Below are 25,644 nucleotides of genomic sequence, written 5' to 3'. Positions count from 1 at the left end.
ACTGCCTGGGCTTTTTCACCATCACTCACAAGTACTGATAGTGTGTGTGTGTGTGTGTGTGTGTGTGTGTGTGTGTGTGTGTGTGTGTTTGTATGTGTGCGTCAAGCTGTCTCGGCGCTAGGTCACTCTGACATGCTTATTTTGGATCTTCTATCGATGTATCACTCAACACACACGCTACAGAACAGGAAGTTCTTCTTAAATGCTGCCCTTTAATGGTATCTGTCCAGAATTTGTTCATTTGCCTTCACAGTACACGAAGACAACCTGTGTTGCACTTGGAATGCTATGCGCCTGTCATAGAAACAAAAGACAACATCTTAAAACGTGTGCTTTTTCTGGGTTTCATGCAGTTGCTGGCAATGAAGTGGCCATTTAATGACACGATGTTCGGACTCTTCCTGTGTAAACTCTTTCCCTTCCTGCAAAAGGCTTCGGTTGGGATAACGGTGCTCAACCTGTGTGCTCTGAGTGTGGACAGGTAGGACATTCATGTGTAGGACATGTATAAACATGCAAACTGGTGATGTGTGAATATAGATAATAATGCAGGGTTTTTTTATCCGGGGCGTTCGGTGCGTTCAGGTATCGTGCCGTGGCCTCTTGGAGCCGTGTACAAGGCGTAGGAATCCCAGCTTCAACTGCTGTAGAGATCATGTGTATCTGGGTTTTGTCCATTCTTCTGGCTGTTCCTGAAGCTGTGGGGTTCAACATGGTCAGCTTTGACCTCAACAACGTGACTGTACATACCTGTATGCTCAGGCCAGAATCACAGTTTATGACTGTAAGTATTTAACATGCTAAACCCTCTCACTAAAAACTTAACACTATTGTAACATCATGGCTGGTTTCAATGTCTGGGGGAATACGCCAGCAAATATTCAAGAGAAAAAAGAGAAAACACTGTGGTTAGGTGGAAGGCTGACATTTTAAGCTAATCATATGATGGCTTGTGTATATGCAAATCATTTTGGTAGCATTTACCTGTTGAAGTGATGTTAAAAATATTATGTGAAGATCAACATTTACCTCAGATGTGTTGTGGTATATTAAAATCGGTGTGTGTCGGTACCGGTATGTGTGTGTGTTTGTGTGTAGTTTTACAGAGATGCAAAGGACTGGTGGCTGTTTGGGTTTTACTTCTGCGTGCCGTTAGCGTGCACAGCTGTCTTCTACACTCTAATGACCTGCGAGATGCTGAACTACAGGAAAGGAAGTCTGAGAATCGCACTCAGCGAACATCTGAAGCAGGTAAGTCATTTGGACTTCAATCTGCAAATCTAAATGTTGAAATCCTGCATTTTAGATACAAACTACTGAGATATTATATGAACAAATGTTTCAGGACACCTAAGCATAAGATTCAGATGTGAACATCCAACTCCACATTTGTTGTTATAATAACCTCCATTCATCTGGGAGGATATTCCACTAGATTTTGGTGTTATTGTGGAAAGTTGTGCTCATTAAGGCAGTTAGTAAAGTCAGGTACTGATGTAGGTGAGGTGAGGAGGAGTGGAGTTCAGTCAGCGTTCACATTCATCCCAAAGTGTTTTCAGTGTGGTTGAGGTCAAAGGTCTATAGCAGGCCACATTTAAAATTTTCCACTCCAACCCATTTAAAGCATATGTTCATGGAGCTGGCATTGTACACATTAACATCGTCATGCTGGAACAGGTTTGAGTCTCCTAGTTCAAGTAAACAGAAAATTAAAGAAGTCTTAGTTTAGTTGGAGCTTAAGTTTTTAAATGAGAATATTTTTGCTGTTTTTTTATTTATTTATTTATTTTCTATTTATGTGGTTGCACTGAATGAGACCTGTTTGGCTTTGATCAAAAATTTTAGCATCTTTCCAATGCTAAATATATACAGTGAATTAACAATATTATGTATGTTTGATTGTCTGCAGCGACGCGAGGTAGCAAAGGCCATATTCTCTCTGGTCCTAATCTTTGCTGTGTGCTGGTTTCCTCTTCACCTAAGTCGAATTCTAAAGAAAATGGCCTACTTTCAGCATGATGCTCAACGCTGTGATCTGCTCAAGTAAGAAACATAAGCATGTAGTAAAATCAGGTTTATTTGTTTTGAAAATTGTGACATTTCTTAGATTTGTGGTCAGTTTTCTGTAATTCGGAGATTAGCAGAAACCAGCAAGGTTTTGTAATTGAGTCTTTATTTATTTATTAGTATTTAATTCTTCCCAATACCTCTAAGATAAATAATATTCCCAGTGTGTGTATATATGTGTATACCTCATTAATAGTGTGTACAATCATTTTACACGTTTACATTCCTGAAAGTAAATGTGAAATACAGAAAACACTCTGACATTAAAGCTAATTGTGTGCTAGCTATTGTTTTTCTAGCATGTTCCTGTTTAGTCTTTGTACAGACAATGTATATGTACAGGGATTGTAGAGACAAAACAAATCTACGTTGAAGATCAACATTTTCCTTAAATTTCTATTGCTTCCACTCTTACTGTAGCTTTACATTATTTTAAAAAACTGATCACCTTCAGTATGTGCTAGCTAGTAAAATTGCTGGCCTCTAATACTAACTTGGTAACAAACTGACATGGCCCAGCGTATATATGTTTTTGGTGGTCAAAGCTGATTTAAAATGTGGTTTCAATTGCTTACAATTGGTCCAAAGACTTAATGACATTAGGCCAAAGGTGGATTTGAGGATGATACATTTTTTGGTTGCAACAATGTTTTTTCGATTCCACCTTCATAATTTGTATTATAGAAATAATTGTATTGACTGTGTATGTGTTTGCTAGTTTCTTGCTGGTTCTTGATTACTTCGGCATCAACCTGGCGACGATAAACTCCTGCATCAACCCTATCATACTCTACCTTGTCAGCAAGAAGTTCAAAAACTGCTTCAAGGTACAACTTTTTACCGTTTCATTCACTCATTCGCTTCCCCCACTCCATAAGTCTATCATTTCTATTTCTTATCTGCCATTTTCTCTTTCATAACTAGCATACCTATGGTTTTGTTTGTTTCTGTGATTAATAACGTCACGTATTCGAGTCTGGCGCTGTGTGTTATTTATGTTAAATGATTAGGGATTGGTGGACTTCCTGTATTTTGTTAACTTACATTGCTTTCAATTCTTCCTCAGTCATGCCTGTGTTGTTGGTGTAACTCGGGTTCTCTGCTGAGCAGCATGGGAACCAGCATACAGTACAAAAACCCTGATCTGCAGAACGGCCTTACAGACCGCACAGCGTTGCGCAAGGACAGTTACAACTGAGGATGCATGCTAAGAGAAAAACCCATAACACACTGAGACGATGGACATTTTGGAAAAATTGCCGTTGTCTCAAAATGCTCAAAAAAAAAGAGAGACTTTTTTTTCCCACTTTGCATTCTCAAATACAAACCGCACGTCTTGATGTCATGTTGATAGTATTATTGCTTTATTTTATTCTATTGTATTCTATTGTATTATTATTGTTGTTCTTATATGATATTTATTCAGGGTAAATGTGGACGTTCGTTTGAGCAAGATTACCAGGTTGAAAACACTTTTTTAAGCCATGTTACATAATTAGACACATATCTGATGCCTATTCATATAATCAGATAGATTTGATAAGTGTGTTGCTTTTTTTTTCCCCAACATGATTTTCTCCACTTTCTCATCATGGTTATGAACTGCTGCCAACAACATCAAAGCCCATAACTTTTAAGATGAGGCTTCTGCTTGGCTCATTTTATTGCCTCTGTATTGAGTCGAGTTTCCCTTAAGATCATTGCGAGAGAGCGAGCATCACATTGTAAAACTCTTTCCCTAGTTCTTAATATGATCTTTACTTTTTATTGAGAAAACCACATCACAATGACTTGCACGTACGATGCTGTTTTTCATGATGCATCTGGCTGCGTTCACCTCGTACTTGCGAATGAAATACGACAAAATCGTTCGTCTAATGAAGTTCATCCAGTTAACCTTTTCCTCCCATCATGCCTAACTGTTATTAGTAACACACACCATTTCTGCATTTGTACGTCTGCCTGTTATTAATTTATCTATTTGTTTTAAACAGATCACAATCAAATAAAGTGCTGTTAATCAGACAGCTTTGTGTTTATTATTCCCTATATCATTTGGTAATGTACTACAGAGTCTGTCAAATGTTTTGAAACGTTTAATCTTTATGGTTTTTGAGATACATGCATGTTCCTTTTGTTTCTATGTAACCAACAATACTGAACCAACATGGCTAACATTCAATACTTCAACACCATGTTATTCCATCTGGACTGTGGCTCATTGGAACAGAATTCAACATGCAACAAGACAAGGAAAGCTGAAGCGTACATCCATCGAGAGTTCATCCATCCAGACCCACATATATTGACTTGACTTCTCATCACATCCAAGCACTGCAAGCATTATTTACAGAACAAAAAAAATCACCTGGCATGTTATCTTTTATGGAAAGGCCTGCCCACTCACTGTATACAAATCCTATTGAACTGCTCTTGGATGAACTGGATGCAGAAAGAAATCTCCAACTAGTAAAGATGACCTTTTGCAAGATTTGAATGAGGCAAGTCAAAATAGAGAGTGTGAAAGCCAAGAATGTGTAAAGCTGGTATTCATGCTAAGAGGGGCTTTTTCAATAAAAAATAAAGTTAAGCTTTAGGCAGTGTTAAAATAACTGGTTTTATAATGGTTAAATGCTGGATTCTGATTTGTCAGAATGTTTTACTGATTAATCTTCTATAAAAAGAAATTTACAGCAGACACTCTACATTCACAGATTTTTAAAAGATGTAACAGTTGATATGGTGACATTTTCTGCAAGAAGTTATGTATTACATTTTGAAAAGGAGTCTCCACTGTCAGTCACAGTCAAGCTACATTTACACGTACAGCGACCCGCAATGACACATCACATCATTTCCAATAAGAGTTGGCGATTTGGCCTCCTGACCGTCAGCAACAGTTATTGAGTAGATGTGGGCGTGACTAGTATACAATAAAGTTTAACAAAAAGATTTTATGCAAACATATGCTAATTTTTTTGATACATAGAATTTCAGCTGTGCCATCCATTGATCAAGGTTACCATGGCGACCTGTAGTAGGAACGCCTGCTTGCCACATATAGTGATAAAATTCCTGCATGTGTGAACATATAATCTAAACTAAAGCCATAGCCGTGAGGTTTCCTCCGACGTATTTCGATTCACGTCCTCCTGCGATCTTTCTGAAACTTCTTCTAGGCAATGAAAAAGTAACGGAAAGTTCATCCTGCATCTGCAGTAAAAATCTGTTCCTGTGTCTGAAGACTAAAGTGCAGCAGTTAAAGAATTAACATCAGCACAGCTCCACTTTCATGTAGTTAACTAATCAGAGTTGTGGGTTTTCAACATATGTTGGTGCACATGTGAGCAATTATATACTCTCTACCCCCGCCTCACACACTCACACACACACACACACACACACACACACACTACTACCAACCCCCTCACCCTGTCCCCTATCTATCTTTTTTCTTTCTTTCTTTCTTTCTTTCTTTCTTTCTTTCTTTCTTTCTTTCTTTCTTTCTTTCTCTCTCTCTCTCTCTCTCTCTCTCTCTCTCAAATACACAGTTTGTTGCTCTCAATCCTCCCTCCATCTCTCCCTCCCTCTATCTCTCTTTCTTTCTGTCAACTTGTAGCTCTATGTATCCACTGGCACAGTAATGTTTATATAATAATACACATTGTTTTTATCATTTGCACTTTGATTGGTCCTAATTTAATTATTTTAAATAGGGGGCGTGTTATGCTGGGTAATCACGTGACACCGCTGTCACTCTAAGGCTACCTGGTTGTACAGTCTGGGCTAGGAAGAGATCAGACATCAACGTTTACCATTCTGTATTTGTGTATAACTCACACACACACACACACACACACACACATCAAAACAATCTGTCAGACAACCAATCTAATGCTGATGCCCAATATGCTTCGAATTTCCTTCTAATCCTTATGGTTTCTATTATTACGCCCTGCTGTGCCCCAATAACGGAACCGTGATCGGATTTGCTGTAATCCAGTCGAATCTGGCCGCGCAGATTGGACGCACAGACTGCGCGCGTGCTGGTGCGTCAGCATCCTTCCGGTTGCTCGAGCTCCAGTACCAGACCACACCGTCTAGGAGGATGCTCGGGATGCTCGGAGCTCGCGCGTGAAGGCGAACATGGCGCGGCTGTGCGCGGGGTGGCGCCGCTGGCTCCGGCCGCTCGTCGTGACGGTTTACGCGCTGCTCGTGGCCGTGGCCTTACCGCTGGCAGTGTGGCAGCTCCAGAAAGCCGAGGTGTGTGTGTGTGTGTGTGTGTGTGTGTGTGTGTGTGTTCCTGATTTATTTATTTTAATTTTAGGCCCTTTATTTTTATTATTATTATTGCCGCATACTGTAAATACCGCTGTGATCTCCATCACAAGCATCAAAAGCACACCGAGATCCGACAATAACAGTGATGGGATGCATCCTTTCTCTCGTTAACGGTGGTGTGTGTGTGTGTGTGTGTGTGTGTGTTGTTGCAGGCTGGAACACACACTAAGGCGTGGTTCATCGCGGGTGTGTTTGTGTTCTTGACCATTCCCATTTCTCTGTGGGGCATTCTGCAGCATCTCGTGCACTACACACAACCTGAACTACAGAAGCCTATCATCAGGTATACAGTATCTCACATATAGGCTATAGGTTTTATTGTCCACACACACACACACACACACACACATACACACACACACACACATGCTCTCTCTCTTACGCATATAATGTAGTGTAAATTTTGGATGTCATTGACATCTGAGCACTCAGAAGTATGTAAAGATGGAGATGATCCAGGGCTGTAAAGTGATCATTCCAAAGACAAATGCATAAAACGTCCGAAATAATTTCCCTGAAATACACAATAATTGGTGTAATGTGTGTGTATATAATCATGAGGTGTCATTTAGCCCTTAAAATGTATTCATTAACGAAGCTGGTGAATAAAAACTTCAATTACTGTATAACACGGGTGATTTGAAATCCAGATGAACCCAAACAGTATCTATAAACAAATAAAACGCATCATGACGTGTGGTATGATATGTATGTATGAACACTGAGAAAATTCATGTGCTGTTAGCATTTTCCTATAACAGAAGTCGATTTTCCCCAAGCGTTTTACTCCGTATGTAATGTTTACACCTTTTATAATTTTACAGGATCTTATGGATGGTGCCGATTTACAGCTTAGACAGCGTAAGTATCTCGCTCGCTCTCTAGAACATGCAGAACGGATTGCTCTATTTGTGTTTCTGTAACTGTATGCCTGTGTGTGTCGCAGTGGATCGCTCTGAAGTATCCCAGTATAGCAATCTATGTGGACACTTGTCGCGAGTGCTACGAGGCATATGTCATCTATAACTTCCTGATGTTCCTGCTGAACTTCCTGGAGACGCAGTACCCGAACCTGGCACTTATTTTGGAGGCTCAGGAACAGCGATTGCTTCTGCCTCCTTTCTGCTGCTGCCCTCCATGGGCCATGGGAGAGTAAGTAAATAAGGGAACATGGATATAGACACACACACACACACACACACACATCGCCAAGCTCATACATCAGATCTGTTTTGTCATCATTATAAAACTTTGATGGTAGTTCCACAGAAAGGAAGACTTCAAATCGCTATATTCTATAGCCTACTCCAAAACAGATATTTCTTTGCTTCTTCTAACACATTTTTTAGAATCTGTTGTGCTGAAAAACTGTAGGCCATAAACTAGAAACTGTGTCGCCCTCTATTGGCTGGTTGTGGTACCATTTGTAACCCAATCCATAGAACATACAAAGTGGTATCAAAATATTATGAGACTAATGGTGCTAACTGGTGCTATTCGGACTACATGCGTTACCACGTCTACGATTTAATCGTGGACAGCAAGTTGGAAAAAAGTGCAAACGTGAAACTGGGCAAATCTGCCACAGAGACGTTTGAAAAGAAAACATTTTCCTTGAGGTGGTTTAAGTTGTCGCGCTAATCTCATCTTCAGGTTCGCACTCTTATTGGCTCTTGGTTTGCTGGTCGTCATAGGAAAAGTCACACTGCAGGAAAAAATCAGAAGCCAAAAGCTGCCAGAGTTGTTCTAGTTCTGAAAAGTTAACTGTTTTTTTTTTACCACACGAGTGCTAATTCATTTCTAAAATTCAAAAACAGGACACTGATGTCATAGATCATAGTAACAAGCTAGCAGCTGAACTTGTATTAGCTTAGCCATTCTTACTCTAGATACTAGCTAGCTATCTTTTTCACCATTAACCTTTTCCACTTTAGTTACCCTCATCGATTGAAAGGAAGAATGTCAACAAAATTGGCAACATCCAATCAATTAGCATGAGTTGGGTCCAATTATCCTGCTCTGAAATGAGCTAACTAATTTGGATATAATGGACCTATGTGATGTTTAGTCTACTATTTGCAAAAAAAACAAGTAATATTGAATCGTATTTTAGAATTTTCTAAAAATGTTACTGATGGCTCGGAAGATGATGGGTTTTTAATAGAAACTTTGTTGACAATGTCGAATCACAGGTAGGCCATGTGTATTGTTTATAGAATAGATTATCAGGTTATAGTTAATGGGAGAATTATTCATTTATATCTTGATTTTTTGTCACCTTTGAAATAACATTATGCTACATGTAAACATATACACTGCAACAAGTTCAGCATAATAAAAGTATACAAACTATCTGTATATCTATATTGTATAAATAGTCTGACTTGTAAAAAGCTCCAATTTAAAAAAACTTGTGTAATTTGTATTTCTATTCGCAGGGTTCTTCTGTTCAGGTGTAAACTGGGAGTTCTTCAGTACACTGTCGTCAGACCTGTGACTACTGTCATTGCGCTGTAAGTGAAAATGTTTCGAAAAGATTTCTGGAACAATTACACACATAATACACCAGTGAATGTGGACAAAAACCACTGTGGCGTTGTGTATTTTCTATTTCTAGTGTGTGTCAGTTGTTTGGAGTCTATGATGAGGGAAACTTCAGCTTCAGGAATGCCTGGACTTACCTTGTCATCGTCAACAACGTATCCCAGCTGGTACTCATGTTTCCAATGTAACTTCTTACCTTAAAAACAGTTAATAAGTATATTAATTGACTCAGAAGGGAGTCTCTGTGTCAGTGATTTGGGAAAAGAAAAGCTGTTTTTCCATCAAAACAAAGGAATAAGAGTCGTTTCTCTATGACGTGACCCAGTTATGTTTTTTTGTCCAATACTTCCCCCTCAAGCCGATGGGCATAACATATACTGTGTGTGTTTTCAGTTTGCCATGTACTGCCTGCTGCTGTTCTACCGCACACTGAAGGAAGAGCTGAGCCCCTTAAAACCCGTCGGGAAATTCCTCTGTGTCAAAATGGTGGTGTTCGCCTCCTTTTGGTTCGTTTCTGCCTCAATATTTACATTATTTTCTTGTTGAACAATCTGTTTTTCTTAGAAATAACACCAAGTCTGAAGCAGTCTGAAGTCTAGCGCCCTCTAGGTGGGATAGCTGGGATTTTTCCGCTATCTATTTTCAGCAAGAGTTACACCAGATGATCTTTGGAGCCTGTTAGTTATCTGTAGTACAGATTATTTCGTGTTCATCTCCACCAGTGTTCAGTTGATGATTGATAGCTTTTTGATAATTTTATGCCCGGTTATTTAGCATGTTTCTGTCATAATATACATGCGATATGCCGCTAGATTTTGGAATTGGGCTTATCAGGCTCTTTGTGTGCCTTTGCAATGCAGATAAAATATACAGAGTGAGTACAAGTTTGTACTGATATGGTGTTACTCCTTAAATCCCGTATACCGTATGCCCTCCAAAATGGCCAACTATACCATATTTCAGTATGTGTCTAATGTATGTGATATTACCTTTTCAAACGAGCAGTAAGTGTAGCTATTGCTAGGTACTGAGGTCCATAAGCATTTGGTTACATTGAGGATGGGGTGAGCGCAATCACAGAAGAGTTTCCCAAGGCACGGTTGACCAAAAAATTTATCAGCTAAATAAGCTCCTTTGTTTTAGAGCAACTGAAACATAATATACGCCCGAGGAGCCATTTTTGCCAGAGAATTTAGCTTCAAAGTGAACTAAAAAGCTTGGCTTCTGCACCCTTTTTGTCTGAGACTGTAGAAATGTGGTGCTTGTGTCATTTGGAAGCTACTGAACTTCTAATGGCAAATGCAGATTATTCCTGACTTTTGCACACTAGCCTTAACATTAGTGATGCACACCTACGGTTCACTACATGCTAACCTTAATAAACACTTTAAAATTGTTTGTGGCATCCGAAGTGTGCCAGAATCTAAACTGCTCAGTTTGTCAGATGACTAAGGAAGTCCTAAGATGTCATGCATGATTTTTTATCTTTAATGTTTTCTCATAATCACAATTCAATGTTCCTGTGATCTTGGCATTCCAAAAGTTGTTTTCTAATTATCCTGACTTAATGAGAGCTTTCTTGTGATCTCGACATAACAGATGTTGTTTTCTCGTTATCACAACTTAGTTTTCTTGTGATCTCAATGTCAAAACCGGTTTTCTCACGACGTAATTGTATTGTGAGAAAATCTCGTGCCTTGTGAATGTTTCTGATGACCTGACAGTCTCAAGATGTTAATCACTGACAGAAAAAGAGCTTTTACATAGAAAAAGTACAAGCAAATCACGAGCAGACAATGTTGATCACGAGAAAATTAAGTCTTAATAACGAGAAAACTACTTTTGTTATGCTGAGTTCACAAGAAAACAACTCTCAGGATCATGAGAAAACAACTGCGAGAAAATTAGGCGTCATTGTAGGGTGCTGTGGGTTATTTTCAGCTCTTTGTCTCCCTCTGCAGGCAGGCTGTGCTCATCGCCTTTTTGGTGAAGGTTGGAGTCATCTCTCAGAAGCGTACATGGGAGTGGGAAAGCGTGGAGGCTGTGGCTACAGGGTTACAGGTACACAACCAAGAGCTAATGACACCACCGTACTAGAAAGAAGTCTGCTTTTAGTTTTCTAAGTCTGGTTTCTCATGTTGTTTTCTCAACAAACAAATAAGTATTCAATTCATATTAATAAAATAATTGCAATATTTTACATCTGCAGGGTTCAGCGTGTATAAGTGATATTAATGAATCTGTGTATGTGTGTGTAGGACTTTGTCATTTGCATTGAAATGTTTGTAGCTGCCATTGCGCATCACTACAGCTTCAGTTACCGTCCCTACGTGCGTGAAGACGATGAAGGCTCCTGCTTCGACTCCTTCCTCGCCATGCTGGACTTCTCTGATATACAAGCTGATATTTCAGAGCAAGTCCGTCATGTGGGTATGTATCTGTCTTCTAGTCGATCTTGGTTTTCTGTTTCACTCTGTGTCTCCCACTCACTTTGCCTTTCTTACTCTTTCTACAAAATAGTCTACTTTACTTTCTCTTTCTGCAATTTGTTTAAGTATTTTTCTTCTTCTCCTTTCCCTCTCTCGCAATGCTTTTCTCTTTTTTTTGTCTCTCTGTCTGTTTTCCTTTCTATCTGTATACAATGTCTGTTTTTCTCTGTATCTTCATCTGGCTGTCACTTCACTTCACTTCTCTTTATTTATTTCTATAACGTATCTTTCTTTTTCATTGTATTCTCCTCTCTCTCTCTCTCTCTCTCTCTCTCTCTCTCTCTCTCTGATTGTCTTTGTCTTTCTGTGTCTCTCTCACACGTTCAGTCTTGTTTTTAATTGTAGTTTATTGTACCATTCTTGTAAAAATATCTGTTAATTGCCGTTTTATTCGATTATCATTTATTATGTATCGCGTGTGTGTGTGTGTGTGTGTGTGTTACAGGGCGCACAATGCTCGGACGCCCCCGTAAGCTCTTCTTTGGCTCCGAAGTGGACATTGTGCAGGGCGAGCACACCGGCCTCCTCTCAGGGGCATCTCACGAGCGACTGGGAGCCGACCCACTCTCTGTCCCCACCTCTCCGAAGGGGCAGTACCAAGGCCTCGGCCAAACAGACACACCTCGCTCTCGCTCCGCCCCCACTGGCTTTAACCCCTCCTCCTGGAGGAGCGACAGTTACACAGTTACTGCCACTACCAACCAGAACACAGGAGTTAAGTCATAGTTGGAGGGTATAGATAAAACACACATCGGCAAAACCTACACCACACACACACACAGACGCGCACACACACACACACACACACACACAGAACAGATGCTTAGCATATTTACAAGCTATAAACACAATCAGCACATTCTAAAATACGTCCTATAGGCTACAAAATGAAAGCAAGCTGTTCTTATTAAAGGTCTAATTGCAGTGTTTTTGAAATTCTATCGTGGCATCCCGATGTTCAGACTTTAGGTTTTGTATATTTGCATATGTGGTGTTGTGCATTTTAGTGGCATTTTATATGTTTTGCATTGTAAAGTTGTTCAGCTTAAGTGCACTGATGGTGTTATATTGTCTCCTGAATAAAATGACAGGGTTGCAGTTTGTATTTATGGCCAAAGCTTTAATAAAAATGAATTATAATGTTTCAATGTGTGTTTTTTGTGTGTGTGATATATATATATGGATGTTTGGGAATATGTGCAGTGTTCCTGATGTTACCCTTAATATGAACTGTGGACTTGAGATTCACCTTGAATTGAAATTTGCATCACATATTTTTGGCAGCTATTGAGCTCATTTTATTTTATGAATCAAGTGAAATGAGCTGCACATAAAAAGAGCTACCATTAAGTCTAGAAATAGTAGCAACCCAGTTTCTGGGTAGATTTACTAGCAAAAAAACGTGTATCGAGTATTGGGTAAAAAAAACCAGAATCTGTTCAAATGGTAGAGTCTGGAACTGAAATTGGGGGAGAATTCGAATATAAACACCTGAATATAACTTTTGTTAAAAATGTTGCTAGTCGTTCCCATTTACCAACTCAGCCTGTAGCAGAAAACAAATAAAATAAAATGAAATTTCATTTCATTTCAGCTGATTGTTTACATTTGAAGGTAAATTGTATAAAATGCATCCTAAGGCTAAACAAAAACTTTCAATTACTACATTTAACTAACACACACATACATACATATAGGAAGTCAGGTGTGTCAGAGAAGTATGTGAGGGTTAGGGTTATGTGCGTGACAGCATGTGAAGTGTGCAGTAGGAACGACAGACTGGTTCAGGGTGGAGGTGGGATTGCTTCAAGGATCAGCTCTGAGCCCTTTCCTGTTTGTAGTAGTGATGGACAGGTTGACAGGCGAGGTCAGACAGGAGTCACCGTGGACTATGGTGTTTGCGAATGATATTGTGATTTTAGGTAAAAAATAGGGAGCAGGTTGAGAAGAGCCTGGAGAGTTGGAAGAACGCCCTGGAGAGAAGGGGAATGAAAGTCCGTAGGAGTAAGACAGAGTACATGTGTGTGAATGAGAGGGAGGGCAGTGAAGGGGTGCGGTTGCAGGGAGAAGAGGTGGAGAATCTGCAAGAGTGAAAGGGAAAGTTTATAGGACTGTGGTGAGACCTGCGATGTTGTATGGATTACAGACAGTGGCATTGAGTAAAAGACAGGAGGTGTAGCTGGAGGTAGCAGAGCTGAAGATGTTGAAATTTTCTTTGGGAGTTACAGTGATGGACAGGATTAGAAACAAGTTTACTAGAGGGATCGTGCATGTAGGACGTTTGAGAGACTAGATGAGAGAGGGGTGATTGAGATGTGACATGTGCATAGGAGGGACATGGGGTATATCTGTAGGAGAATGCTGAGGATGGGGCCGTCAGAAAGGGGGGGAAAGAGGAAGACCAAGGAGGAGGTTTATGGAGGTGGTGAGAGACATGCAGGTAGTTGGTTTGAAAAAGGCAGATGTAGAGGACAGGGGGGTAAAAAAAAAAATCATGAAAAAAAAAAAAAAAAAAAAAATCATGTGTCCCAATGCTATAAATTAATATTGCAAAGTAACCGCAATCAAAAAAGCATTTTGTTTTCTGGTTTACTTTCCAAAAACGTGGCAAACATTGTAAAACAAAACAAATAACATACATATTACATTCAGATATATTACTATTGTAAGTGCATTTTCTAAATTAACAATTAAAACAGACACACAGTTTGTACAAGCATCTATAATGTATTGTATGGCAACAATGTACAGTATTAGGCCAATTAAAGAGCCGTTTGGATTTTTAAAGCCTTCTGAGTTGAATAACATTTGAAATAAAAAAGCAAAACTCTTATTCTCTATACTCCTCTATAAGGAAGTCCGGGCGTATGGAGTGTTCCTGTGCAATGGCTGCCAACTCTTTCAGGAACTCGCCATAAAGGAATGTGGCAAACACTCCATTTTCAGCCTGAGGTGGAATCTTGGGGCATGGAGGAAGTGATTTCAGCAGCCGCCCGGAGACATGGCCATTGAGAAAGCAGCCGAGTCCGTTTCCCTGCAGGAAATCCCACTCTACGAGACAGTGAGGTTAAGTGGGGTGAGGGCAAGGACAGACAAATGGAGGAAATGGTTTTATGGTTATTGCTAGCTGCTTTAGCCACCCCGTAAATAAAGCTTCAGCGGAAGGTTGTTTTTATGTCATGAACATGTTAAATACAATTGGCTTCAATTGCAATCTACATACAGTGTTGCACAGATTGCAGATCTCTATTAACCACTGACTAATGGGTTTGGAGACACTTTTCTCAGCCAAACCCATTTCCTTCACAGTAATTTCACCAACATTATACTTTAGATACACAACATTTTAGCCACACCCTATTTCAACCACACCCATTTCTGCCACACCAGATTTGAGCTACAATCTTTTTGGCCACACCACATTTCAGCCACACCCTTTTCAGCCACACCCATTTCAGCCACACCAGATTTTAACCACACCCTTTTGGCCACGCCACATTTCAGCCACACCCATTTAGGCCACAACATATTTCAGACACACCAGATTTGAACCACACCCTTTTCAGCCACACCCTTTTGGCCACACCACATTTTAGCCACACCCATTTCAACCACACCAGATTTGAACCACACCTTTTGGCCACACACATTTCAGCCACACCCTTTTTGACCATGCCACATTTCAGCCACACCCATTTTGGCCACAACACATTTTGTCAAAACACCACATTTTAGCCACACCCATTTAGGCTCCACTGCATTTCAATCACCCAACCTTTCAGCCACAAACAACATTTCATTAATTTCAGCCACCCCAAATTTGAGCCACACCCATTCTGGCAACCCTATATTTCAGCCACACCCAGTTTAGCCACACAATATTTTAGAAATACAACATTTCAGACACACCCCAATTGAGCCACACCCTATTTCAATCACACCCATCATTGCTAACATGCATTCGCTATACATAAATATTGAATTGAAATGTCATAGAATGTCAATAAGGGGTGGAGCTTAAGAATACATTAAAATATTAACTTGTTTCATTTCGAGTGAGACTCTGTGTTTGTGTTATGAAAGTTATGTTCTAATTATATTACAAGCATTAATGTTTTTGATTTATTTACCCCAAAATAGATTCAAATCAATAAGACTTTTAAAAAGCACCCAAAAATTGCACAGACATGCGATTGTTGTTTGTAGTGATCGCAAATATATGATAAAAAATTCAGAAATATAGTGGAACCCTGAATTGTATTCCTATTCACCTCGATCCTTTTGGGCTTCTTCTGTGATGAGCAGATACCGGGCAACATCTCGTACCATCTGTGAAAACTCTGGCCTGGATGCTGCATGGCGCTCAATCTGGCAACCGACAGAAACCAGCACCTAAAATACGAATGTGTGTGCGTCATTACAATCGGATACAGTGTGTATATGTATAGAGATACATGATTGATGCAGTACTGTAAAAAATTTAGAACCAGACCTGGTAGAGAGAACAGACGCCGGGTCGGAACGCGGATTGGGTGTTGAGCAGGAAGCAGCGCAGCAAAGGTTGTGGATATGCAGCAAGCTGGGCCAGGATCCCCGTCACTAGCAGGTTCACCTCCACAGTGTTGTCCAGCATGTTCTCCAAGCGAGAGAGCAGCACGCTGATGAAAGGGCCTGCACGAGAAAAAGCAGTAAATCAATGTGTCTCTGATTCACACAAACTGGTCATCTAGTTTACCTTACCTGTAAAGGGGACATGTTGCTTTGTATCGCCATCTCTCTCATCTGCTCGTTCAATTCCCTCGTCATCATCATCGATGCATAGGGAATGGTAGTCGGTTTCCGTCTCTTCGTCATGCAAAAGCGCGAACAGCCTCTGGTAACAACCATCCAGCATCTTTTCTTTATCCCAGTTTATCACCTGGAGACATTGGGAAATAAAGTCCTCTCTATTGGACAATGCGCTGGACGTATCCTGATGTCGCTCTTCCACAACCATGCTCTGTTTCTGACAGACGTGAACAGATTGATCATTCGAAAGATCTCTTTGCGTCTCATCAGCGAAGCTGTTTAATAAAAGTGAAGCGTCTTTTGTCTCCTGATTGTTTACCTCGTTGTTAACATCAATCTTTGTACTAGTGTTTGTTTCTGTTTCATTTAGACTTCCATGATCAACATTCGAGGACGCGATCCACGCGTCTTGGGCGTCCCTCTGCGCAATCAAATCATAAACCAATACATCGTCCTGAAACTCTGATTCCTCAACATAAGAACCGTGAATCAGCATGATAGCGTTTTTCCGCATCTCTCGAATATGTTCCGGAGGTTGCGGCTGCTCGACAAAGTGGTAATCCCCGTTCTCCTCTTCGTCTGGAGCGGCGTCATAACTGTCGTCCCACTCCAGCTCTGGAGTCGTGGTGCGGACATGATTGTGGTTTGGGGTTGGGGGCTGGAGAGGAGGAGTGGTGAGAGGTGGACACTCTGCATCTGCATCCCTCTCTCCATACCGGTGTTTATCAAATTCCTCGGTTGCTCGGTAGTCGTCGGGTGAGGGATTGAGTCCGTCGTAAGGGGCAGACCATACCCGACACGCCTGCACACTGGTGCTGATGATGCTGCGGGCATCGCTCAGGTACCGGAGGTAGTTTTTGCACATCAATGGCTCTGAGGTCCTGGAAATATCCACACCTATGGAAAGTTCTTCAAAATATTGTGTTAGAAAAATAGAGAGAATTAGAAGCACAGATTATTAATAATATTTAATATTTCATTTCTGGACAGCAGTGAGATTTGAAATTTGGTCATTACCTGTGTTGCCCATTAGCAGCCCTTCGGTGACCTTGGACCAAAGGACGTAGTCGGGTTTAGGGGGCAACGTTGGCGAAGAGCAGGGTCTGGCCATGAGGAACGAGGGAGTCAGAGTGAGGAAAGCAGCCGCGGTGGAAGAGTAGCAGTCTCGCTGTCGAAGTCTACGCCACCCTTCACGCTGCAGGTGAGAGCACGGAATCAGATACCTGGAGAAGAAGAAGAAAAAAGTAGAAGAAGAAGTACACAGTGGATAGAAACAACACTTTGACCTAAATCATCACTTTTGGAAAAAAAATATAGATAAATCTGTGATGTTGCATTAGTACGCTTATTGAACTTAACGTGAAGAACGTAGGACATAAAGGAAGTCTAAGATTTACCTGAGAATAAGCTGCAGCATGACGTCCTCGCAGTAGAGGCCAATCAGGGTACGAAACAGAGCGAGAGATACCGTTCCCAACTACAGCACAGGGAAAAATTTAGTTCTAGAGACAAATCTTCTACAAATAAGGCTATTATGGGCGGGGCTAGCGACAGTGTACGTCGCTGAGAGTGATATATAATATCCACCTGTATACCTGAAAAGGAGTGTTGATTCTGCTGACGAGCGTATCGAGAACGTTGATGTTGTCATGACGGTGCTTGAGGGTGAAAAGTAAGAAGGTCTGGAGGAGGGCGGGGTCTGAGATATGCCGCAAAAAGAGCTCCAGGTAAGCTGTGGTTGTCATCACTTCCTCCAAAGTCGACTTATTAGTTACCACACAGAGAGAAGACAAGTTTAGACCAGTGAGAGATCAAAATGATTAGGGGTTAGTTAAAGACCAGTGAGCACCTTGTGTAATGCAGGAGCCATAACTGGCACAAGGAAACCGTTATAGATGTACCCAAGCAGCTGATCTCTGACAGAGTGATGAGCTACCTGAAAAAAAAGATCCCAGAACAATAGAATTCAACTATAAATGACTGGCTCCTGAGAAACCGTTAATGGAAATGAACATCATGCCCTAATAATGATGGATTTACAAAGCAATCTTAGCAAAACTATAGCTGTTTGATATATTGGGCTAGGCATAAATCCAAAATAAATATATAAATAAACATATGTATATACAATAAACGCATTATGGGAGTGTAAAGGTGCAACATATACTTCAAATAATATATGTATACGGTGCAAATGTGAGGATAAACACAGAAGTGTATTATTGAAAAGTGACAACTTGAGGTAGAATGTTCTAATTTGTGCAATAGGGGACAAAAAATAATTGAAACATCTGTGTAACAGTGCCATGAGGATTACAATTTTCTAAGTTTCACTGTTTGGGATCTCTGACCTGGGCCTCACCTTACACACCGTGCTACAGAAGTGTAAAGAGTTGAGAAACTGTACAAGTCCTGGCACCTGCATCCAATCCACCTCCTCCAAACAATGCCATCCTTCTCTGGAGACCTCCAGCTTAGCCGGAAGCCAGGAATATAGACCACTCAACCCTGTGGCCAGGACCTACACACAAATATATTGGAAGATTACAGGTTTAGCATGTTGTAAGAGAGAAGAGTCAAGTGTGTAAATACCCAGTATCATAGAATCAGAATCAGCATCCATCTCAATACCGGTGTGATGCGAGACTCACCATTGTGAACTTTATTCGTCCTCTATAACTACACATTCAAATTTACAGCTAATTTGCAATAAAAAAAAGTTTAAAAATGAAAGAATTACACACTTTCACTTTCGTATGAATTTTACTTTGGGCACACCCATTATTCAATTCCGTTCATTTAACAATGAACATTGTCTCAAAGCAGCTAGTTGGTTTGAAAGAGCAGATGTAGAGGACAGGGGGTATGGAGACGGATGATCCGCTGTGGCGACCCCTAATGGGAAAAATGATAAGATGTTCTTTATTAGTGTAAGTTTGTCCACTGATGAGCAAGCCGGTGGCGACTGTGGCGAAGAAAAAAACTCCCAGACATGGCATAAGGAAGAAACCTTGAGAGGAACCAGACTCAAGAGAGAAACCATCCTTGTCTGGGTTGCACCGAATGTCCATTTATTACAGATAAACTATGTTGCTGGGTACAGTGACGGTGATCAGAAGCAAACTGTAGTCCTGAGTCAGTGTAACAGACTGTAAACATTAACTACAGTCCAAATTCACCCTTAAAGCTCCCGTTCTTACTCCGGGAATTTCATGTTCATGAGAAACCATCCCCAGCTGCACAGAGTGGCCACCAGAGGCAGGCCTGGTGAAAATGCGTCCACTAATTTCTCGCCTTTCATAACTGTTTCAAAAGTCCCTTTCACCTTATCAACCATTCTAGATCTTTCTGTGAACAAGAAAAAACACACCATATACCAAGATCAGAAATTTGTGTATGGGATTAACATCCAGCCCGGATTATAAAAGGGGGTGAGGGTGGGGGTGGGGATGTGCTGTTGTTATGGCGTTGAACCAGGGATCTGAGCGAACTCTCAGCATGATATTATTTCACAGGATGAAGTAAAATCCGACATGACATGACATCACTAGTTATGGCTATAAACTTTCAAATAACTAATGTTGTCATAGACATTCGGCATTTCTCACAAAGGTTTCGTTATTATGTTTTCCCGGCTCAATGAGTTTGAACTCGATGTTGCCATTCGTCTCATTCCATTCGTTGTTGTAAGTATCCATTATTCTTTCTCGTCCTCTCTAGGAGAACGGCTGGACGTCACACACTAAGCCTCCCCTCCCTTTCCTCTTTCCTGTCATTACTGTAACACTGTTATGTAAGGGTTTTGTGTGTGTGTGTTTGTGTGTGTTTGTGCCTGGCTCTGCACTTGAAATAAACATACGTCTTAGAGTATTTACTGTTGCATAGCGAATGAAATCATTTCACCCAGATGCTGAATTACAAAAAATACAAGATGAAATTGTTTTATAAAAAAAGTTCTACTTTAATGAGCTTCATTGTCAGTGAAGTTGTAAATACTGGAAATGTTGTCATACGCCAAACCAAACATAAAAAACCCCACCAATTTTTGTATTTTGGCAGCACTTAATTCTTCATACTCATATACGTGCGCTCCATGTGTTGATACATTTTAGGGGAGTCCATGAGATGAGCTGAAAAGCCAAAACAATGTCCATGCAGTCAAAACATTCAGGGCGTAATAAATGCAGTGTGTGCTAACACTTCTAGTAATGCAGCTCAACCACTGCAGTGTATTAGTTATTGACACACTTTTTTAATGGGGTGCCATACCTTTTGTACAGTTGAATAGGCTTATTAGATTTTCTGTTATCCAGCATGATTATACTATGTTTTGGGAGGAATCAGTTGCCACTCTTGTTGGAAACTACAAACTGACCTCTAACACATGGACCCTTTCACAAACAGGCCTTTGTGGTGCTAAAAAAGTTGAAATAAAACCAAACGTACTTTTCCTGCCCTGGATTTAGAAAGATGCAGCTCTACCACTGTAATTATGTTTAAAAAAATGCATCGCGATACAAATGCCAACTTGTATATGATGCACACTTTTTAAATCGATGCGTCGAGCATTGTTAACTTTCATGCTAATGCACCGATGCGAATTGGTGATTCTTACCATAATACACTGACGCCACTCACCGGGCAGAAGTAGGTGTTCTGGGTGATGTGATTGGCCACGGAAATGTCCCGCGCTGACAATGCCACAATGAGGGCGAGAGCCTCCCGACCCTGCGCACCCACCGGCCCATCACGGTGCACGAAAGGCAACAGCAGTGAAAAGAGCAGGAAGTTGGCAGCACCCTGATCCTGCCCACTGTGGAAGAGGAAGAGCTGGAGGGCGGAATCATCACGTGCCAGCATGTGACACAGTCGGTGGAGCAATCGCACCAACTCGGCCTCCACCAGTGCTGAGCTCGAGCTAGAGCCACAGGATGACAGCAACATGACGAAGGGACGCAGGATGGGCTTGTGGTGCAGCAGGGGTTGGCGTGCCCGGGCCACCAGCATCTCGTACATACACAGCTGCTCGAGCTTCGCTGCCTCCGTAAAGTCACGCCGCAGGCTCCATACAAATAGGCGCTCCATCACGTTCTCCAGTAGAACAAACTCCAGAATGGGGCCCATGGCTCCACCCATGCCACACTCCTCCTCTGTCAGAAGGAACAGCATGTGCTCCACATAGTTTTGAACAGCGCTCGCTTCATCGCCAGAGATCGGGCCTGAACGAAGAAGCCCACTGTTCCGGATCGGCTCGTGCTTTTCCAGGATCCGCAAAACCTAACAATGTAATTAGTGTGTTAGATCATATACAACTTAACACAACTTATATACAAATTAACAGAAGACGATCAGATGGTTTAAGATTGTGTTACCTGTGACCAGTGGTTTTTGAAGACAATCATGCATGTTTCAGGATCTACACCCCTAAGATTCAGGGTCTGGCCCCTGGTACCATTGGACACCACAGATGTCATCATCTTGCCAGTGTGTAGAATGAGCTAAACCATAATGCAGCTAGCATCTGCCTGCTTTTCATGACGTCCAAACGAGAGTAGTAAAACCAGATACCAGGTGTCCTCCTGGTTAACAAATTAGAGAGGTCAAAGTATAGCTATTGTAAACCAGTGAAGAAGTAAAGGAACACAATTAACAGTGGTGCACAGTAACAAAGTAAATGTCATTTTTTACTGTATTTCAGTAACTTTTTCACGTATCTGTACTTTAACTCAGCTACATAGATTTTACACTTCCTCCACCACTTACAATTAAATATTTCAATTAAATTAAACTTTGAACTAAATCAGACATAATACAACAAATTTGTAATAAACACTCTGTACTTCCAGGTTGGTACATTACATATGATGGAACTTGTTCATTTATAGTTACAGGGAATGGTGTGGAGTGTCTGCCAAACAACTTAGTTCCTGTTATCACTTAGGTTTGAGTAGCTATTAGCAGTCATTCCCTCACTAGACTTCTGCTTGAAGGTAGGGAAGCCGTGGGTCACTGTTAAAGATGTTCAACCAAGATAAACTTTTGACTGGAATTTCAAATCTCAGCACCACCAAGCTGTCACTGCTGGGCCCTTGAGCAAGGCCCTTAACCCTCAAGTGCTCCATTCAATAATTAAAATCATTGTAAGTCAGTCTGGATGAAGGGGTCTGACAACATAAGGTAAATGTAATGAGTTGAAGAATGCAGATGGTGAATTTAACAGCATTTTGGCTTAGAGCTCAATAATAACAATTTAAATTTTTAACACACGTATCTCTTAAACACTTATGACTAATCCTTCAGGTGACTGTTGGCAAACTACAAGCCGGCTTTCTTGGCTTTTGCACCAAAGAGAAGAGGCATCTGTCTAGCCACACAGGATTTCCGGAGCTTACTCAGAGTGACCATCACCTCTTTTACTAAGGCCCTTCTCCCCTGATTGCTTTGGCTGGGTGGCCAGCTTTTGGAAGTGTCCTGGTTGTACCATACTTTTTCTTGTTGTAGCATATTTATATATATATATATATATATATATATATATATATATATATATATATATATATATATATATATATATATATATATACACACATTTATATATACACATTTATATAATCCTTGTATTTTATACTTTCATAATTTAATATTTTTTATAAATTTTATAGTTTCATTTTTAATTATTTTATGTATTTATCTTTTTATATTCTATATCTAGTAATTCTATAAGACATCCTGACTTCCCTGTCTTTTTCTTTGTCTGTGGCGGCCTCTTAGCTTGTCCCTATAGGGTGGAGGCTCGGATTTAACATTCCCAGCATTCCTCACCATTCCCCCAAAATTCCTACCTCAGCAAAGCCACAACTGCGAGGAGAGGTCCTGGCAGAGACAAACCGGGAGAAACAGAGAACAGCGTGAGAGAGACGGAGAGAAAGAAAAAGAGGGAGGTTTATAAGCAAGCAAACAATAACATGCTACATGTCTGAGTAGGGACGAGGAAATCAGGGATCTTTAGAGGATATGAATCTTATGCTCAGAACACCTTAGGGACAAGATTTTCCAGATAATGAAACTGTGGGATGAAAAGTTAGGAATGAGGATGATTGTATGTTGATTCATTTCCTGAAACTGCCACTTTTCTGGCTTGCAGGTTTATTTTAATGTACTCTTTCTGATATGTGGTTGATTTTAGATAACTTACCCAGGGATTTACTTTAGAGAATTATTACCTATATATGATATGTACAATGCTAAGTGAGAGTTTAAAGCTTCATAACATTAAATGACCTAGTTTGTTGCATGTAAATGCAAGGACAACATACATGTGTATGTGTAGCTTACATTATAGAGACTAATTGTAAATATGGTGAATGGTTTCCGTGAGAAGATCCATAGCATCCTTGGTATTTATGGAAGAAGTCTTAACTCTCGGTACTTTGTAAAAGTCATGTTTTTCATTTCTAAATGAATTAGTGATATAAGTTAAAGAATGAACCTGCTCAGACATTCCAAGATTTTAACTGTAACTAAAAAATAAATTCACAACACTGTTGTAATTTCTATTTTACAAGAACACAACACAGATTTTTTTTTCCTTTACATATGTTATGAGGTCTCAGTGTCAGTGTTATCAGAGATATATTATACTGTATATATATCCTCTATCCAACCAAACAAAAAACCCACATACAAAAGAACAGTGGTCCTGAAGCAAAGTAGAGGTACTGATATGCAAATCATTCATTTTCCTGCATTGTCTCATATGTGTATATATTACAAGATTACTTCTGTTATATAAAAGGAATAATGCATCTATATATAAAAATATATATAAAAATATATATAAAACGTGTGTAGTAATGTTTATGACCGACATGTTAATAAAAATAGATATAGAATATTAAAAGATAAATACATAAAATAAATAAAAATGAAACCAAAAATTTATAAAAAATTATGAAAGTATAAATAAAAGTATAAAATACAAGGATTCTATCTATCTATCTATCTATCTATCTATCTATCTATCTATCTATCTATCTATATGATTTGACTATATTCCATTATTCCTCTGAGATTTGTTTATTGATTTATATTTGTTATTGTTTTAGACACTTTCTGTAAATACACAAACAAATTAATCAAGTTATTTTAAAAAGCACTGTAATAAACAGATATTAAGTCAATTAATCCGGTAATAAACCTCACCCGTTAGAACAGTCTGCTGAAAGGAACAAACATCCATTAAACTCTTGTCCACACATTCCTACTAAAACTTCACACGATCCACATGATACCCGAAATAAACAGATCCACAAAGAAAAGCAACATTATAAATGGTAATAAAATCCCTGGTTGTTCATGTCGGCCGGCTGAGGCTCAGAATAATCCCGCCGGTCACACAAGGTACTCAGGATTCCTGGTAAACCACGCCCACTCGTTAACATATGCAAATACGCACCGACCTAATCCCTCCTCCTCGTCGATTGAGGCGATACATGAATACATTGATAATACATTATTAATATTACATTATTAATAATACATTACTATTCCAACAACCTTTATATTTAATGCACTAAACTTTTGTGGCAATCCGCTAAATTTCCAAAAAAACAAAATAAACAAACGAACGAACAAATGAAGTAAGTCTTATAATCGTGTGTATACCGCCATCTTGTGGTTACTAGCTGACAAACACGCTTATAAATTAATAAATAGTTAATTAAAAGTAGCAAAATAGTAGCAGCGTTTCTGTTTTTTTTCATATTGAATTGTGCTAAAGTTTTTCGTCAGAGGTCTTGGAAATTATCATACGATTTATTAAACAATTTTGTATTTTATTATTATAATAATTATTTTTTAAACACTGTCTGGTACTGTATAAAGGGCATGAAAATAAAACAAAACGTGACTGATTAACAGGTGTAATTTGTATCTTCTAACTCTAGCAGACCAGGAGTAAGAACGTTTAAAAGATGGAGAGATTTTTGAGCAGTACAGTAGATTTGTGATTATGCAAATGATTTGTCCATATAATAATAAATTCTGTACATTCAAACACTGAGTGACACTTTGTGCAAACAGGATGTGATAAATATGGTTATTCATCCTAAACACAACAAATTAGAAGTCTAATCATGTATTTTTCTTTTGTGGCATTGAATCTTGAAATGCATTTAAGTAAATATTTGCAGATTAGTCCACAATCTAGAAACTTCAAGCACTTTTTTTTGTTTCTGATGAGTGACCTGCACCCACCAGTGTTTTTCTTACCCAATGTTCCCTGCATTATAATCTGTATATCATGTAATTAAAAGTGACACAAAGTCCTGAACTCTTCCTGCACTGATACTGGAATCGCTAAACGTGCACGCGCACCTCCAAGAACTTCCTGTTTACGTCATGACTCGGGAGCGCG

The 25,644-nt window shown here is 39.8% G+C and overlaps 3 protein-coding genes across 5 annotated transcripts in view; 2 read left to right on the top strand and 1 right to left on the bottom strand.

Annotated features, from left to right (window-relative positions):
- The window catches only part of ednrab (endothelin receptor type Ab), a 6,892-nt gene extending 2,800 nt beyond the window's left edge, over positions 1-4,092 (top strand). The window contains exons 3-8 of the mRNA XM_046868954.1: positions 354-481; positions 586-784; positions 1,099-1,251; positions 1,910-2,043; positions 2,786-2,894; positions 3,134-4,092. Of these exons, the coding sequence (XP_046724910.1) occupies positions 354-481; positions 586-784; positions 1,099-1,251; positions 1,910-2,043; positions 2,786-2,894; positions 3,134-3,265 (855 nt within the window). The 3' untranslated portion in view covers positions 3,266-4,092. The remainder of the gene's footprint in view (positions 1-353; positions 482-585; positions 785-1,098; positions 1,252-1,909; positions 2,044-2,785; positions 2,895-3,133) is intronic.
- Positions 4,093-5,844: 1,752 nt separating this feature from the next.
- On the top strand, positions 5,845-12,585 carry LOC124398671 (transmembrane protein 184C-like). The gene is made up of 10 exons (XM_046868907.1): positions 5,845-6,330; positions 6,561-6,691; positions 7,233-7,269; positions 7,355-7,560; positions 8,847-8,921; positions 9,026-9,119; positions 9,346-9,458; positions 10,914-11,013; positions 11,211-11,382; positions 11,887-12,585. Exons 1-10 carry the CDS (start codon positions 6,214-6,216, stop codon positions 12,165-12,167), a joined length of 1,326 nt encoding a protein of 441 aa, XP_046724863.1. The 5' UTR covers positions 5,845-6,213; the 3' UTR covers positions 12,168-12,585.
- A 1,429-nt stretch (positions 12,586-14,014) lies between these two features.
- On the bottom strand, positions 14,015-25,609 carry LOC124398969 (FHF complex subunit HOOK interacting protein 1A). 3 transcript variants are annotated; one of them, XM_046869560.1, is made up of 13 exons: positions 24,432-24,637; positions 23,072-23,102; positions 21,602-21,808; positions 20,868-21,506; positions 18,592-18,750; positions 18,079-18,165; positions 17,825-17,992; positions 17,627-17,706; positions 17,247-17,452; positions 16,182-17,138; positions 15,934-16,112; positions 15,713-15,833; positions 14,015-14,492 (listed from the first exon to the last, which is right to left on the bottom strand). In XM_046869560.1, the coding sequence occupies exons 3-13, from the start codon at positions 21,704-21,706 to the stop codon at positions 14,272-14,274; spliced, it is 2,922 nt and encodes a 973-aa protein (XP_046725516.1). In that variant the 5' UTR covers positions 21,707-21,808; positions 23,072-23,102; positions 24,432-24,637; the 3' UTR covers positions 14,015-14,271. The 3 variants fall into 3 exon arrangements, with proteins under 3 accessions (XP_046725516.1, XP_046725518.1, XP_046725517.1); XM_046869562.1 differs by lacking the exons at positions 23,072-23,102; positions 24,432-24,637 and adding an exon at positions 25,500-25,609; XM_046869561.1 differs by lacking the exon at positions 23,072-23,102.
- Between the last annotated feature and the right edge of the window lie 35 nt (positions 25,610-25,644).

This window comes from Silurus meridionalis, chromosome 16 (assembly GCF_014805685.1).
Source record: "Silurus meridionalis isolate SWU-2019-XX chromosome 16, ASM1480568v1, whole genome shotgun sequence".
In the NCBI taxonomy this organism is placed as follows: Eukaryota; Metazoa; Chordata; class Actinopteri; order Siluriformes; family Siluridae; genus Silurus; species Silurus meridionalis.
This window is presented reverse-complemented; position numbering and strand designations above follow the sequence as displayed.